The sequence below is a fragment of the Eublepharis macularius genome, chromosome 15 (genome assembly GCF_028583425.1).
Source record: "Eublepharis macularius isolate TG4126 chromosome 15, MPM_Emac_v1.0, whole genome shotgun sequence".
NCBI classification, from domain to species: domain Eukaryota; kingdom Metazoa; phylum Chordata; class Lepidosauria; order Squamata; family Eublepharidae; genus Eublepharis; species Eublepharis macularius.
The window spans coordinates 32,558,548-32,576,478 of NC_072804.1; the positions used below are offsets into that span (position 1 = coordinate 32,558,548).

Genomic DNA, 17,931 nt, shown 5'->3' on the forward strand with positions numbered 1-17,931 from the left:
GAAAGCAGAGTAGAGTAGTAGGGGCATACTGTGTGAAAGGTTCGCCTTTCTGATATTGTTTGTGGCTTTTCTGTTTAGGAAAAAGATGATGGGGGATGATAGAAGCTTATAGAATTATGCATGGGAAAGAGAAACTGGATAGAGGGAGCTTTTTCCTCCCTCTCCCATAATACTAGTATGGGCATTATAGTGTGCTTGGGGCACCCAATAAAGTTGAGGGGCAATAAATTCTGAACACACTAAAGGAAAATAGTTTGTTACTCGATGATTAATTAAACGGTGGAGTTCATTGTCAGTGGAGGTAGGCAAGGGGGGGGGGTTAGGCAGAATCATGAAGGGGAGACCCGTCAGTGGCTACTAGCCATTGTGAGTAAAGGGAAACTTCGTATACAAAGGAAACATAACTCGGCCTAGAGGCAGCATCAGAGAAAGGTCTTCGCTTTTAGTCCGTTTGTTGGCACTCCAACATAGCTAGTTGGCCTCTGTGTGAAATAGGATGCTGGACTAGATGGGCCACTGGTCTGATCTAGCAGAGCTGTGGTTCATGTTCTTATTGTGTACACCCATCCCTGGTTTTGAGGACGGACACTAATATAGGAATCTCTGGGCAGAGCTGAAATATACGCCAGGCTCTTGAACTTCCACCAGTGGAGTTTGGTTATGTGTCAAAATGGAATCCTCAGTTTTCTGTTTCTTTCCCCTGTGCATTACAGTACCGGCATATGCCAGCATCAAAGCAAGAAACCACTATGGTGGTGTTCTTGGAAGCAATTCTTGCTTTGAAATAGCTTTTGGTTTAGTTTCTTTACCAGTGATTTGCAGGCAATGTAAAAAAAACTTAATTGGCCAAGAGGTCTTATCGTCTCCAGGACTTCATGGGAAAGTCTAGAATCTGAGGGCTTGATAACTCATTACACTGTTTATGGGCCCTCTGTCAAACCAGACATGCACTGGGTGTTCCATGCTGAAAATTCTGAGGCACAAAAAGGTTGATCTGGATTGGGACCTTGAGGAAAAGGCACCTAAGCCCCCTCCTCTACACTGTTTTCCTGATATGAAACAGCCCCTGGGGAGCCTCTGTTTATCCTGTCAGGATAAAATATGTATCCAGACGGGAAACGTGGAGGTATTTCTGACAGCACAGATAGTGCCCCTGGGTCATTTCAAGGTTGTGAAAACAACATGGGGGCATCAAGCCATATCTGAATTAGGCCCCCACGCACCCATTTCAGAAGAGCCAGAAACAGTGTACTGTGTAGTTAGGGTGAGGGGCCAGAATGAAAGGGGCAGGCTGTTTTGTACTTGACTTAAGTTGAGACATGTTGCTCTTAGCTCCCTTGAAAGGTTCATCAGGCCCTGCCCGAGTCTCTGGGATTTAACTGCCTTCTGCAGGCCTAGTATAAATATTAGGGGCCTGGGCCACTGCACAGGGCCTGCAAAACTCCAAGGCTGTAGCCTGTGAAGTGGAAGCTCCTAACCTGCCATGTCTAGATTTTGGTAGGGCTGCTCATGGCTACAGCCGCCTCAGATGTTCCCAACCAGAACTGTTCTCCAACCAGCGGTTTCCATCCCTTTTAGCTTTTCTGTTTTTCTCCACCAATCTGTCTTTTCACAGGGAGGTTGTGGAATACATGGTACAACATTTCAAGCCACAGATCTTTGGTGATCGGAAGCCGGTGTATGATGGGAAAAAGAACATTTATACGGTCACTGCCCTGCCCATTGGAAACGAAAGGGTATGAGGGGAATATTCTGTTGGGCGGGTGAATTGCTGAGGCGTTTTTATTTTGAAAACCTGAGAGTGTTTTTTTTTTAAAGGAGAAATCCAAAGGAAGCAGTTACACAAATACTTGTGACCTATTAAAATATCACAAAGGTTTTGGACAAATTTTCAGTTTTCTCAGAACTTTTCTTCAGGTTGGAGGGGCAGGAGTAACTGCCTGAAAATGGGTTCTGTGGAACTTGAGAGCTTGCTTTCTTTGTAATGTTTTAACTGTCTATAATTAATTACTGCATTGCTGCTTGTCGATTATTTTCTCCACCCATTGTTGAAGTAAACAACCCTGTTCTGCGGATTTAAAGTCAGACTATTGTGCTGTGGCTCCTTTCAGTAGTGTGTAAATAAGGAATAATAATAATTATACACACACACAAACCACTTTAAAAGTAGGAGTTATTTGGAAACCTTGTGTCCTGATGTGTGATAATTAGGGATTGTATCTGACCAACTTTGAATAGAAGGACTTTGTACCTTCTGCCTCCTGCTGAATGTGTGGTAGGAAGGGAGAAATGGCAACCCTCTCCCTTGATGGTCCTATAGTCTGCCTGCTGCATTTCTTCATGACATTCTGCACTGGCCTTGCTGCCCTCTGATGAGTCTTATCTGGATTGATCTGGCCCAGGCTTAGCTTCAGATGTGAAGCAGTTGTCACTTCTACTGCAAATATACAGCAGAATTGCGTGACCTTGGATGAGTGCAGTGACTCATGCAGAAGCACAGGGCTAGGTGAGTCGCACTCTCACTCTGTCAACAAGCCTCTTTAGGGTTTAAAGTGTGCTTCTGCCTTTACTTGGGGTGGAAAAAAGGTGCTCTTGTAATCAGAAGCTTGTGACACTCAACTGTATTTCTTTTTTCTGAAGAGCAGAGAATAAGTGTGTTGTAGCGGCTGAAGGGTACTGAACTATAAATTGTGACATCTCTGGTTTGAATTCTGCCTCTGCTGTGAGCACTGTGTGGTCCTGCTCATATGTTTGGAGGGAGGGCCAGATAAAATTCTTTAAAGAGATCAAGGCAGCATACATAGTTTTTCGTTCCTTGTTCTATCCTCACAATGACCCTGCAAAGTAGGTTAGGCTGAGAGTGACTCCCTCCAGGTTATCCAGAAAGTTTCCATGGCAGAGTGGGGATTTGAACACGGATCTCTTATAATAACACAATTGACTTTAGAGTTACAGCATAATTACATACAGGAAGGAGAGCCAGTTTGGTGTAGTTAAGAGGGGCAGGACTCTAATCTGGAGAACTGGGTTTGATTTCCCACTCCTCCCCTTGAAGCCGGCTGGGTGACCTTGGGTCAGTCACAACTCTCTCAGAGCTCTCTCAGCCACACCCACCTCACAGGGTGGTTGTCATGAGGATAATAATAACATACTTTGTAAACCCCTCTGAGTGGGCATTCAGTTGTCCTGAAGGGTGGTATATAAATTGAATGTTGTTGTTGTTGTTGTTGTTGTTGTTGTTGTTGTTGTTGTTGTTAAGGATTCTGAACATTCTGGAGTGCAGAATGGTAATCAAAAGTTGGTTGTTTTACCCTCTGAAATGCAAGAGTTTTATGGTATATGCCACATGAGGGCATACCCCCAGAAGAAAAACCAGAATATAAACATTTTAAATAAAACAATTCAACTCTAATTCCTCTGCCCCTTCCTTTGGGTCATTCAGGGCCTCTGAGTGAGGCTTTGTGTGAGGTTCTGCCAAGTAACTCTCAAAGACTTCACTGGATGAGTCCAGGAACTGCATGAGTTAAAGCATTTTATTTGATAAGTTACTAGTTCATTCCCTATTACGCTTCTTGTCAGGAATGGCGGTTCTCTACAAGCATGTAACATATATAGGAGTCTAAGCCCAGCCCCAGACTTCCCCCCACTTAGCAGTTAGCTAAGTTTAATAAATGAACAGCAGGACATAGCAGAAATGATGTGTGAGAAACTTCAAGGCCATGAGGCCTTCTCTCGGGCGAAAGAGAAACTGCAAGCTGAGGAAGAGATAAGTAGGCTGTCTCATTCCAGACAGAGAACAGCTTCTAACATCAGAGTCATACAGAATGAAACAGGCCTTGCAGAATATGACAGGAAACATCCTGACACCTTGTGAACAGAAGTGACATTTTTTGTTCCCCTCTGGTTTTTCCTTATAGGTTGATTTTGAGGTGACAATTCCGGGAGAAGGCAAGGACAGGATATTCAAGGTCTCCATCAAGTGGATGGCCATCGTCAGCTGGAGGATGCTGCATGAAGCCCTGGTGAGCGGGCAGATCCCTGTGCCTCTGGAGTCCGTGCAGGCCCTCGATGTTGCCATGAGGCACCTGGCCTCCATGAGGTAATTCTGTTTCTGGAGCAAGAGCAGGGGAACTCAAGGAGGTGATTTCACAAAGTAAGGTTCATGTACTACCCCCCCCCCCCCATGTTGATTTTATATCTTCTACATTTTGGGCCTGCACCAAGGAATCCTGGGAATTGTAGTTTTGGGAGGGCACAAAGGGGAATAAGCAATCTCGAATCTCTTCAGAGAATGCCTTTCCCAAGAATTATCAGGAAAGGTTTAGGGGAAATGGAAATGGAGGAAAGAAATGAACCACATGTGTACTTTAGAGTAGACTGGCTATATAAGGTTAACTTAAAAGGGCATGAACCCTTGAAATGTGCAAATATGTGCATATGCTTACATTCATAGATGCAAGTTCATACCTAGTACTATGATTTAAATAGAAATACAACTCTTAATCATTTTCACATGTCTACTATCCTGATGCTAACTATTGATGGAGAACTTCTCAAGACCCCTCCTGCCCTCTCTCCGGATGGTTCTTTTTCTTTAAATCACCCCGCACAGCTGTTTAGCTTGAGCAGCTTTCTTCCAGCTTCAGGGAGCTCTGGGTCTCCTGTGGCTGCGCAGGAATAAAGTCTCTGCAGTCATGTCAGCTGATTTTACTGAACCTTTGCTCAGGCTGGATACAGTTATGAGAAGTTTTAAGGCCCAGACAACTTCCCAAGCATTTTTTACCTTGCTGTAATTTTTAGGCATTAATTTACTGGCCTTTGTAGTGGATTAACGCTCCTCGTTTCCTCTGGCTCCCCCAGGTATACCCCGGTGGGTCGTTCTTTTTTCTCTCCCCCTGAAGGATACTATCACCCACTGGGAGGCGGAAGGGAAGTCTGGTTTGGATTCCACCAGTCTGTTAGACCTGCCATGTGGAAGATGATGCTGAACATCGATGGTAACTGAACGCTTGCCGATCCCTGCCAGTACAGATTCACAGGCGGTAGATAGGTTTACCAGCACCTGTGTTTGCCATGATAAAACAGAACCTCCATGTTCAAACATGTTATATCTGAATCCCCTGATGCTGGAGACAGAGGGGAGGCTGTTGCCTTTATGACTTGCTTTGTGAGTATCCTAAAGGCACTGGTATTGTTGAAATTTGTTTAGTGTATTTTTATCCAGATCTTCTTCCAAGGAGTGTACATGGTTCTGCTCTTCTCCATGTTACCCATACAACTACTCTGTGAGCTAGGTTAGGTTGAGAGGCTGTGACTGGCCCATGGTCACCCAGCAAGCATCATGACAAGCAGGGATTTGAACTGATAGTGGAGTGGTTCCAAACACCCTCCGAGGAGCCTTCCACCAGCTTAAGTGACTCTTCTATTGGAGGGAAGGCTCTTTAAGCTGGACGAAGACTTCAGACTTTGCTCTGCGGAGTAGGAGGCTTGGGGTAGGATCCATCCCAGTTTTCCAAGTTTGCGGTCCAACACTCTAACTGTCTCCCCTTCCAGAGCCTTGCCCTGCTGAGGCTCGGTTAATTCAAAGTTTTAAGCAGTGAGGGTGGCAGTGCAAAGGCTCCAGAAGGGGAGATAGTCTGGCACGTGAGAAGCGGTGGAGGGCTGTAAGAGAATCTGTCCCCTCCAGAGCGATCTCTGTTGGCTCTGTCTTTAAAACTACGCTTCCCAGCTAACGGTGCGTCTCCTGATGCATGAAGTACATGTGTAAGAAGTCTCATGTAGAGACACTTTAAGAGAGGCTGTGCTAGCTCTCATGGGATCTACATGAACAGCAGCCACATGCGATGAGGGCAAGATTGAGGGAGAAAGCTGCCTGGATCCAACCCAGTAAGGCAGAGAATTCAGACTGCTTGAACAGGGGATCCGTGGCTGGATAGAACAACCCTCCATGGCCTGTAGGACTGAGGGTCCATTGCCAAAGGTCAGGATGAACTACTGGATTTTATTTGCTGGAGTTTAGATTGAGTCAAATTTCATCTTGAACACTGGTATTATCTATCTAGCAATACAGAGCAGAAGCTTGCTGTTCCAAGTTGTTTCCCAAATTACCTTTTGGGGCTTGATCCAGGGATGCACAGCCTTTGACATCAGGACTCTTGTATGCAGTGACTTTGTTCAATCATGATGGCAAACCATGGTGGTGGGGAGAGTGCCACTGGCTCGCTTGTGTGATCCCTGCTGCACCTGCTCTGTCAGACAGAGAGCTGCTTATTTTTAGGTTTGCAACAAATCGTTCTTTTCAGCTGCGCCTGGATTGCAAACTGTGGTTCATAGCCAATTGAGAACTCAGTCAAACACAAACTGTAGATGATCTGTTTGGATGTGACTTGTTGTGAAGAGATAATAATACTATGTCTGAGATAAGCAGTGAAGCAGGGATGATGCAAGTAGACCTGAAGATCCTTCAAGAGTTGCCCATGTAGCAGCAAGACACAGAACCAAGCCAGTTACTAAAGAAGAGGGCATTTCCACAAGTTTTCACATCACAGGGTTTTGAAGGCTGTAGCTGATGGCAACATTAAGTTTGCCTGCTTGCAGGATTTTAGACATGTTCCAAAGTCATAGATGTCCTCTAGAGGCAAGGTAGGTGCCCTCCTTCCTGCCCCCTTTTTCTTCTTGACATTGGTGCTTAGAGGATCGTAGGAAACGCTGGTGCCTCTTATGCTTCTATGGCTGATGAGCCATCTGTCTGCTTGCTCCAACAGTATCAGCAACAGCATTCTACAAGGCCCAGCCTGTAATCGAGTTCATGTGCGAGGTGCTGGATATTCGGAACATTGATGAGCAGCCGAAGCCCTTGACTGACTCCCAGAGAGTGCGCTTCACCAAGGAGATCAAAGGTAAGCAAGTAGAGATTCTCTGGAGTTTGGTTAGATCAGTTTGGCAAAGTGGATTGTTGACCTGACAGCTTGTGGACCTGAGTGGCTGGACAGAAGGGAACGATGCACATGGGCTCAGGTCAAAATGTAGATTTTATAGAATTGTGACTACCATTTTTGCTCAGCAGTTTAAAACTGAGGATGGAAGGGGTGCTGTTTGGTTCTTTAAGTCTAACCTAGATGCAGAAATATTGAACTGTAGTGATTCTTACAGTAGGGCCCGGATGCACTCAATAGAATACTCAGTAAAGCTGCCTTATACTGAAACAGACCAAACGTGTCTCAAGGTCAGTATCGTCTGCTTAGATTTGCAGCAGCTCTCCAGTCAAAGGACATTCACATCATCTGCTGTCTGGTCATTTTAACTGGAGATGCCAAAGTTTGAACCTCAGACCTTCTGCATGTCAAACAGATGTTCTACCACTGAGCAAAAGCTCATCCCCTCAACTCTGTCCCCAGTGCCTGCTAGTGCCTGGCTTCACTCTAGGAGACTGCTTTATCCCTTCGGCTTGGCAATTCCCCAGGCCTCAGCTCCTATACCTCCCTTCTCCTCCAGTTTAGCAGCTGAGACCGGCTCATGCATCCTTGTTAGAAGTTAGAATTTTCAGAGTCCCCTTCTGAACAATTTTATCTAATTGGCTTTGTAGGTAGAACTGTGTTGGGGCACATAGCAGAAATGTTTATAGGTGTGAAGCTTCTCCCTGAAATGCACAATCAGCAGTTTAAAAAGTAGAGAGGTACAGTGACTGATGCTGACAGCATGGATTCTTGCAGGTGGGTAGCCATATTGGTCTAAAGTAGAACAGCTATAGATGCTGATCTTCTGCATTTCCTACTTCCAAGCATTTCTCCCCTACTGCAGTCAAGCTGATAACATTCTGCATTGGACCATTCCATCCTGACACCTTCTTTGCAACAACACTCCCACCTTCTGTCTGGGATATAAAGGCTCAGGGATCTCCATTCCCACTTGTATCTGACAAAGGGAGTTTTGACTCTTGAAAGTTTAAACCTTGGAAATCTTGTTGATCTTTAAGGTGCCACCAGACTCAAATATTGCATAGATTCTGTTTCCTTAGTATACACACAGTCCAGCTCATAATGATTTCTGCAGAACTGGAGCAGGAAGAAAGGCATATCGGGACTGATTCATCTATTTAGAAAATGAATGGGAGAATTGCTTGTAACTTTATAGGAAATTGCACCAATCGGGGAAATCACTGCTGCCATTCCTGCAGAGATGCTTGCAGCAGGGGGTGGGGGGCCGAGCAGAGGAGGTTAATAGAAGACTTCTTGGTAAACTGGCTGTTTCTGAATGTTTGGACAGCAAACAGAGAGCTTGTGTCTGGTACATGTTCTGTTTTACCATTTTTGATTGGCATACCCATCAGTCTGGAGTCTTGGAGTGATACTGGATTCCTCCTTATCTATGGAGGGCCAAGTCACAGCAGTTGCCCAGTCTGCATTTTTCCATCTTCAACAGGCCAGGCAGCTTGCGCCCTAGCTGTTGACCCACGACCTAACTACAGTGATCCATGCAACGGTCACCTCCAGAATAGACTACTGTAATTCGCCCTACACAGGGCTTCCCTTGGGCTTAACTCGGAAATTACAGCGGGTCAAGAATGCTGCTGCATGTGTCCGATGGGCACACCATACAGTGCACATATTACTCCCATCTTGCAGCAGCTGCACTGGCTCCCCATGGAGTTCCGGATTAGGTTCAAGGTTTTGGTCTTAACCCTTAAAGCCCTAAACGGACTGGGACCAGCATACCTGAGGGACTATCTCTCCCCATATGTACCCTGGAGAGCATTAAGATCAGCAAATAAGAACTTGCTGGTAGTCCCCGCCCCCAGGGAGGCTTGTATTGCCAGGAGTTGGCTACCAGTTCCCAACCCTGAAGGCCCCAAAGAAGGGCAAGGTGATAGCAGCCTCAAATAGCAGGACCCCGAAGGCTGACCACAGGTGATTGGAAGTCTCCTGGTGGGGGTGGCAAGGGTTGGCCAAGTGATGGGCCCTTGGGGAGCAGTGTGTTCCTCTTTGAGCCCTCAATGGCCCATCAGGTAGCTAAGGAATTGCAGGCATTTGGAAAGCCTTAGACTTTGCTGAAAAAGGAAATCACTGCCACATGGCTACTCATGGTCTTGGGGACAAAATGCTGTTCTCTTAGGAAGGCCAGATATCACAAGACCATGTTCCCCGCTATGGGCCAGAAGGCCTGCTCCCCAAACTGGCAGAGAAAGCCAGGAAACTTGAGGCAGCAGCTGAGTAAGTCTGTAGCATGGAGGGGGCGACTGAAGCAAGTACTCCTTGCATTGCGGTGTTTTCCCAAGTCCCCACAGGTCCTCTGCGTATGGGTCTAGGGTCTGGCCAAGGCAAAGAAATGCTCTGCCTGGAAGGTGTCTGCGATGCTGTTATCAATACCTGCTACATACTGGGCTGAAAATAAGATGTTAGCAGACAAGTGGACCAAAACAAAATTGCATACAAGGCACATATAAAAAGATGCTGAAGAACCAAGTCCCAACAGTCTGAGTTCACTTATGTAGGATATGGTACTGAGGTCAGCTACATCCAGTAGGATCAAAGCGACTGCTCTTGTGGTGTACACGTGACTGGAGAGCAAAGCAGCACAGAAAATGAAGACCTATCATCAGTTTTTGTCAGTCTAATCTGCTTCATAGTATTGTTGTGATGATAACAAGGGAGAGCCACACTAATTGCACTAAGGTGGATAACAACAACAACAACAACATTTGATTTATATACCGCCCTTCAGGACAACTTAATGCCCACTCAGAGCGGTTTACAAAGTATGTTATTGTTATCCCCACAACAAAACACCCTGTGAGGTGGGTGGGGCTGAGAGAGCTCCGAGAAGCTGTGACTGTCCCAAGGTCACCCAGCTGGCTTCAGGTGGAGGAGTGGGGAATCAAACCTGGCTCTCCAGATTAGAGTCTGTGATCTATACATATTTTAAATGCTTATTGAGCATTTTATTGTACCCCGCCCTGAGCCCGTTCATGAGGAGGGTGGGCTAAACAAACAAACAAACAAGCAATACTTGCTCCAGAAGAAACAAACACAGCACATTTTCCTGACAACTAAAACTTGTGTCTGCTCCTAGGTTTAAAAGTGGAGGTAACTCACTGTGGACAGATGAAGAGGAAGTACCGAGTGTGTAATGTTACTCGTCGGCCAGCTAGTCATCAAACGTAAGATTCGCAAAGGGATGAGGGGACAGGGGGAGAGAAGGGCATGTGGTGGGGGAAGGAAGCCTTGTTGCCTGGTGATTGGCAGCTTTTGTAAAGTATTGAAAGGTAAAGAAAGTTCTGTTTGAAGTCATGGACGATCATTAGAGCCTAGTATTGCACACAGAGTATTTCACGTGATTTGTGTGTGTTTTCTTGTGCGCATTGTCCTGGGAGAAGGGCACTATGCTGTAAGGAAACTAGTGTAATTGGGAAAGTTTCCTAATGGGCAGGCAGTAGTGAAGAACACTGGCAAACCCACCTGTAGCTTCTACCCTCTGTGTTTTCCCCACATATGTCTGAACTGACCTCCCTCCCTGTCCCGGGCTGTTTGGGCTAGTTTACACATGTGTGTTCATCACTTGATGTCAGATGTGCAAATTGAGAGTTCACTGGATGTGGGTCATCATATTAACAACAACAACATTCAATTTATATACCGCCCTTCAGGGCAACTTAACACCCACTCAGAGTAGTTTACAAAGTATGCTATTATTATTCCCACAACAAAACACCCTGTGAGGTGGGTGGGGCTGAGAGAGCTCTGAGAGAGCTGTGACTGACCCAAGGTCACCCAGCTGGCTTCAAGTAGAGGAGTGGGGAATCAAACCCAGCTCTCCAGATTAGAGTCCCGTCACTCTTAACCACTACACAAAACTGGCTATTAGTGATGTCACTGCAAATACAGTGTTTTTTTGTGAACTCGGTTCACACATATAGCTGCTAATTGAGTGTACAGTCAGTGCACCAAGCAGTGCAGTTGCATGAGTGAATCTGCTGTCAGTCATTTTTTGCTTTATGTTGCTTTCTCAAGATTCACTTTTTACTTAGCAAAATCTACCTTTTGTACTCTTTCACAGCAAGTCTAACTCTTCCAACCTGGTCTCCATATTGTCTCCCTTCCTTTCTTCCCCTCCTGTCTCTGGTTCTTACCCATCTAACTCACATTATAGATCCTCTGATCAGGGACCACATCAGTTCTGTATGTTGTATACCACTCAGCACAGTCTGTTTGCACTAAAGAAAATTAATATAGTAGTGGGAGAGTCATATATTTTCTTCTGAATTGAAATAGAAGCACATGTCATCCCCCCCACCCCCAATTACTTTCAAAATGAGTGTGTAAGAGGAAATGTTGCCCATCCTTGAAGGATTTTGTCCTTTGGGTTTTCTACTTATAATTCTGGACTTGCCCCTTGAACTGGAAGGAGGTGGTCACCGAGCAGTGATTCATGCAGAGGTTCAACAGTTAACCTCTGCTGAAGGCAGCTACAGTTCTGACAGATGATTGTTCATTGGGAATGATTGGGTACTCCGGCCTGCTACCAGGATAGGTAGACTGAAGGAAATGAAGTTGGAGAAGTAAATGTTTTAATGGTTGTTTTAAAGTTTTTATATGTATTTTAGCTCTTGTTTTAAATATGTATTTTGTGAATTTTGGTGATTCTTGTTGTGATTTTATTATGTATATTTTTAATTTGTGTAACTGCCTTTAGTGCACCATATGAGGGCAGAAAGGCAGGTATATATTTTATAGAATAAATCAAGCAGGGTTGATTTTATCTTTTTGTATATATTTTAGCTCTTGTTTTAATGATGTTTTTGTTGGTTTTAATGGTTTTTAAGTTGTGATTTTATTATATATATATTTAAAATTTGTTTAGCTACCTGTGGTGCTCCATGTGAGGGCAGAAAGGCAGGTATAAACTTCGTAAAATAAATCGTGCAGGGTTGTGGCCTCTTCTGGGAGTGTATCTTTGGGAATCCCAGAAGTCTTTTATCTGTTTAATTCCTTGCAGCACACTGGGGCACCTTGTTTCCCCTGCCCTTTGAAGTTCTGTAATTATTGTAGCCTGTGTTCTCCCAGGTGAGTGGGCAGGTGTCCCTTAGCAGCCCCTGTTTCCTTCCACATAGGTTCCCCTTGCAGCTGGAGAGCGGCCAGACCGTGGAGTGCACAGTAGCACAATACTTCAAGCAGAAGTACAACCTGCAGCTCAAGTACCCCCACCTGCCGTGTCTTCAGGTCGGCCAGGAGCAGAAGCACACATACTTACCTCTGGAGGTGAAGGCCCCTTCTGGGAAAGGGGGATGCATGGAAGAATTTTGGCCTTCCTCTTGCAATGCATGTGTGTGAATGCGTGAGCATGTGAGCATGCATGCACACTTGTTTTCTGTAAATGTATTTTCTGTAAACTTTTATCCTATGGGTGGGTTAGGTTTTCTTTGCCTTGGTCATCAAGTGCCTGAGTTACACTGTCCTTCGTTAGTATAGGTGGGCCTTTGATCAAACTTACCTGTTTTCTACGTTGCTATTACTAATCACAGTTACTAATCAGTTTATTGTTCCTTGTATGCATGCGTGTGTGTGTTATGGCTTCATTATTATGAGCCTCCTTAGGGAAGGGGCTGCATTGAGCAGAAGGACAAGACAGAAAATCTGATTGACCTCTGTTCCATACTTTGCCAGGTGTGTAACATCGTGGCTGGCCAACGCTGCATCAAGAAACTAACAGACAATCAGACCTCCACTATGATCAAAGCAACCGCAAGGTCAGCTCCAGATAGGCAAGAGGAAATTAGCCGCCTGGTATGTATCTCTGTCTGCTCTTGTGGGAGGGAAGCAGGAACTGGGCATTAGTCATTTCATAGGGCTGGTTATTGGCTGGTGGGTTGAAGAAGTGAGCTACTGCAATTTCTCTAATCTGCCCTTTCTGGGCAAAATGATGGACCAGTAGCAGACCAACTCCAGGTCTTCTCTGATAACTCTGGAACTCTGGACCCTTTTCAGTCTGGTTTCAGGTCACATTACGGGATGGAGATGGCCCTAGTGGCTTTAGTTGATTACCTCCATCTGAATGTAGATAAAGGCCATGCTTTTTTGTTGCTCTTCCCGGATCTGTCTGCAGCATTTGACGCAGTAGATCATGCTATCTTGTTGAGGCATTTGGAGGCAGAAGTAGGCATTAGGGCATGTGCTTTGGACTAGTTTAAATCATTCCTCATGGAACGGACTGTAAAGGTAGCTGTTGGAGACCAGCTATCTTCAGTGTAAGAACTATCTTGTGAGGGTCCACAGGGCACAATGTTATTCCCCAGGCTATTCAACCTTCATGTAAAGCCTTCATGAAAAATCTTTTGTAGCCATGGAATTGGATGTCATCAATATGCAGATGACACCCAGCTTTGTCTCTCTATCAAATCCCCTGGTGTTGCAGTAGAGGTTTTAAATTGCTGCCTGATAGCTGTGGTCAGTTGGCTGAAAACAAGTAAATTAAAATTGAACACAAACAAGATGGAGGTGATGCTAGTTGGGAAGGTGGAGATATTGAAGGATATTGTGCTCCCCACTTTCGATGGGATTCAGTTGACCCTTGCAGACTCATTTCAGAGTCTAGGGGTTATACTGGATCCAGCAGCGCTGCTACAGGAGCAAGTTAATGGAACTGTGAAAAATATCACTAAAATTGCAGGGGAGCATCTTCTGCCTGTTCCTCAGAACCCCCCCCCCCCCCCCAGTTTCAAGCAAATTGGTCAAAGGGTTTGAATTCTACGGGCCCCTGAACAAGCCCAGGCTTTCTACTTTCAGAGGGAAAGAAAACTCTCTCTCCAACCCTCAAAGGAAGGAGGAAGGAGAATAGCAGCTCTCTGCAGCTTGGGATTGGCTGGGAATACTCTTGCTCCTCCCTTGCAAGGGTCTGATTGGAAGGGATAGATGCCATTTCCAGGAAATCAAGACAGTCAAAGAAAAGCATGCACTCATGCTGCCTGGCTGGTAAGCATCAGAACTTGGGGAAAAAACAAGTTTTTTCTTCAGGGAGGGGATTTCGTTATTGCAAGCATCTTGGATTTGTATTACCATTCTGGATAATCAAGGTAATGAATCGAAACAGTAGTTTCTGTGTATATCTTCAGTTTGGGAGTTTTGTTTTGCAAACCGCTAGTAATAACCTTACAGAGCTGTTGAAAGGAAGACAACATTTATGATATGTGTGAAGTTCTTTGAACACTCTAAGGTGTTGAATAAATGCTGCTGGTCTTGTATTGACAACTTGTTGAACTTTACAGGTGCAAGGTGGGCAACTTGTTTCGTTGGATTGTTGGGTAGTAAGTTTGTGAAAAAACTTAAATTTTATTTTTTAAAAGGCTCTAGTCCTCATGGTTGCAGAACTAAGACCATTAAAAAGCCCAGCTGGATTAGAACAATGGTCCATCTAGTCCCAACATCCTGTTCCGCTCAGCCAACAACGAATTGTCCTGAAGGGCCAGCAGACAGGGCATAGAGACCAAACCTTTCCCCTTTGTTGCCCCCTAGCCACTTGTATTCAGAGGCTCATGCCTCTGGCTATGGAAGTTCCCTTTAGTAACCTTGGCTAGTAGCCATTGATGGATCAAGCCTCCATGAGTCTGTCTTCGCCCCCTTCTAAAGTCCATCCATGCCCATGGCCATCGCCACCTCCACTGTCAGTCAATCCCACAATCTAATTACTTGTTGAGTAAATAAGTGTTCCCCTTTTTTCTGTCTATGCCTGTTTCCCATCAACTTCATAGGGTGCCCCTAAGTTCTAGTATTATGGGAGCAGGAGAAAAAAGTTCCGTCTATCCACTTTCTCCACTCCATGAGTAATTTTATAAACTTCTGACATGCCCCTCCCTTTAGCCACCTTTTTTCCAAACTTAAAAAGTCCTGGACTCTCCAGCCTTTCTTCGTAGGAAAGGTGCTCAAACCCCTTGATCATCTTGGTTGCTCTGTTGGGGGATTTTTTCGGCTCCGCCTTTGAGGGAGGACTCGTTGGGGCCAAGCCCAGAAGCAACCACTGAATAACTTGATACCACATAACTTGTATGACTCATCCAGGCCCTCCTGTTTGCTGCTGTTCAACAGCAGCCCCCTTCCCCCCACCAAGCCATTGTAGTGTAGTAGTTATAGTTCAAGAGTAGGATCTGGGAGACCCAGGTTCAAATCACCACACTGCTGTGGAAGCTCACTGGGTGACTTTGATCCAGTCACACACACTCAGCCTAACCTTCCTCTCAGGGTTGTTGTGGGGACAATAGGGGTCAAAGAAAATGACATAAGCTGCTTTGGGTCCCCACTTGGGAGAAAGGCAGTATATAAATGAAGTATATTAACAAATACAGATAAAGATGGGAGGCAGATAAAAGTAAGTTGTTCAGTTAGTTTGAATAAGAGAAGATGACCATATGGAGGCTGCCAGGAGGAGAGAAAGAGGAAATAGTGTGGGGAAGGGGATACAGGGAAAAGCGAAGTACCCCCTTGCAAGTCCTTGCAGGTTCCCCACTGTGTAACTGGGCGTGGCTCAGCAGGCACCATACAACTGAGCCAAAGGGGACAGACTGCCAGGCAAGTTCACATTACTGATAATTGACATGTTCATTAATAAACCAAAGTTCCTACATCCCCAACACAGCTTGTTGTGAGTCCTTTATCAGGAAAGGGTGCGTATGAAATCATGTAAGTCATAAATATACACAGGAGCTCCTTGCTCAATTGTTTTTGTGTATACTGGTATAAATTTGCACCTGGTTTGCACTTGAATTCCTGGCACCTATCTCATTTCACTTTCCGTAAAACATCCCTAAGAAGCCCTTTAGTCTCATAAATATCTGTGCCATCTATTCTCTCACATACAGATTTTTCTAGCATCTCTCTTACCCCACCAGCAGACCTTCATTTTTTTTTTTTTGGAAGAGCCGTATTTGGTGCCATTCTGAGCCACATTCGGCTTTAGAACTTTAGGTTGCAGACCCGTTTTACAACTTTCAGGAACCATCAGTTCCATACATGATTTACATGTGTCCGATGTTCTCAGGAACTTGCTGGGGGAGATTTACAGCTGAAGCGTACTTCCTTCATTTCATCTTACATTCCTGCAAAATCACTTGGATCAGATGATAGAATCCCTCGAATCCTTGAGTGGAGCTTCCTGCCATACTTTAGCAAAATCTAGCATCATAATCCTTCTGGGGCCCCCTGCTAAGTCTCCACTGGATGTGGACGTCCTGCTGGTATTTCCCCTCTCTTGGCTTAAACTATACATGACATCACACATTGCCTGTGTTTTCTGCCCTCCAATGGCATCTTTGTTCTCTGCCCACGTACCTGCCAGCACACCTGTTCTGTCTAGTGCAACTTAACCCTCTTTGTTTTTCAGATGAAGAATGCCAGTTATAACCTGGACCCCTACATACAGGAGTTTGGCATAAAGGTGAAGGATGACATGACTGAAGTGACCGGGAGGGTTCTTCCTGCTCCGATTTTACAGTATGGAGGACGGGTAAGCAGAAACAAAGCCAGTTGGGTGCTATGTCTTTTTGGATTAGTGGGAGTGGGTTGGGGGAGTGATGACAGAAAGTTGTGTTGTGATGCTTGTGGTGAGGCTTGAGTGCTTGAAATAACCATTCTTCAAAGGTTATGCCTGAATAAGATTCTCTTTACCTTTTATATTTGCCATCATACCCATTTAGTCATGTAATGTAATTGAAGGGTGTGTAGTGATCGCATCAGGTGGCTTTCTAGTCTCTCTGATTCTTTTATCAAAATGTAGTGAACCCTAGTGATGAACTGAGCGTACAGATTGCGGCAGGGAAGGTGGCAAACTAAAGCCCTTCTTTTGGCTTCACAGTAGGTAGCATGGTGAGGGGTAACCTCTTTGAACCAGAACCCTCCAGGTACCTGAAGCCATACAGGAAACACACAAGGCCTGAAAGACTCCTTTTCCTGCTTTGTTTCCCTGTTCCTTCAGGAATCTCCTGGGGCATGATTGGTTACCAAATCCTCCGTTTGGATTGGCTGGGAAGCCTTATATATACCTTGGGTCAGGCCCACTCTAGCCTCATTGTAATGGTGAACTTGCTCTCATCCACTTGAACTTTCTTGCTCCCATTGGTTTGGACTATGGCAACTAAAAAATTCCTGCAGAGTAAACTTCTCTTACAGTGAACTCCTATGGAAAGGGGGGGGACTACTCAGTAGTGGCTGGTGAGGGGGGAGGGGCTCATCATAGAGATCGATGCCAGATGAATCACGTTATCTCTGACTTGACAGACCAGACTCCTTTGTGTGGGGTAAAATTCCATACTCTGTGTGTGTGCGCGTGAGTGCGCTTCCTCCCAAGAAAGTGGATGTGATAGCGTAAAACATTTATTTTTCCACAGAACCGGGCAATCGCCACACCCAACCAGGGGGTCTGGGATATGAGGGGGAAGCAGTTTTACAATGGCATCGAGATCAAAGTCTGGGCCATCGCCTGCTTTGCCCCTCAGAAGCAGTGCAGGGAAGAGGTCCTGAAGTAAGTGAGCTGGGAATGGGAGGGGGTTGTATGAAAGGGCTTTTGGTGTAAAAAATACACATTTTGTATAAAAAGTATCCCCTGAACGTACCCGTTTGTTTCAGACTTTTTTTGCTTTCTTTGAGAGAAATTGGAAATAATTCTGGATTGTCTCATGGCCAGTTGCGGAATGCAGATTGTGCTGCTTTGAGACTAGATCCTGTACTGACAGCCATGTTTCCTTTCTCTGAGGATCTATTACAATAAAAGCTACATTTGCCTATCCAATTATGGCCAAAATTATTGTGAGTGTTCCAAACACATGAAATGGATAGATGCTGATCAGCTGTTGGAGGTGGCATTTTCTTCCCAAGCCTGATTTTGCAGCATGGGAGAAACAGAGGTTTCCCCGCACATTCTGCCTCCTACCCATTCTGTGGCTGTGGCCAG

At 45.2% G+C, this 17,931-nt stretch overlaps 1 protein-coding gene across 1 annotated transcript in view; it reads left to right on the plus strand.

Annotated features, from left to right (window-relative positions):
* LOC129343111 (protein argonaute-1) overlaps positions 1-17,931 on the plus strand; it is a 63,105-nt gene that overhangs the window by 27,414 nt on the left and 17,760 nt on the right. Inside the window, exons 3-11 of the mRNA XM_054999128.1 lie at positions 1,616-1,736; positions 3,918-4,099; positions 4,861-4,997; positions 6,765-6,899; positions 10,069-10,156; positions 12,107-12,254; positions 12,660-12,779; positions 16,366-16,488; positions 17,369-17,502. Of these exons, the coding sequence (XP_054855103.1) occupies positions 1,632-1,736; positions 3,918-4,099; positions 4,861-4,997; positions 6,765-6,899; positions 10,069-10,156; positions 12,107-12,254; positions 12,660-12,779; positions 16,366-16,488; positions 17,369-17,502 (1,172 nt within the window). The 5' untranslated portion in view covers positions 1,616-1,631. The remainder of the gene's footprint in view (positions 1-1,615; positions 1,737-3,917; positions 4,100-4,860; positions 4,998-6,764; positions 6,900-10,068; positions 10,157-12,106; positions 12,255-12,659; positions 12,780-16,365; positions 16,489-17,368; positions 17,503-17,931) is intronic.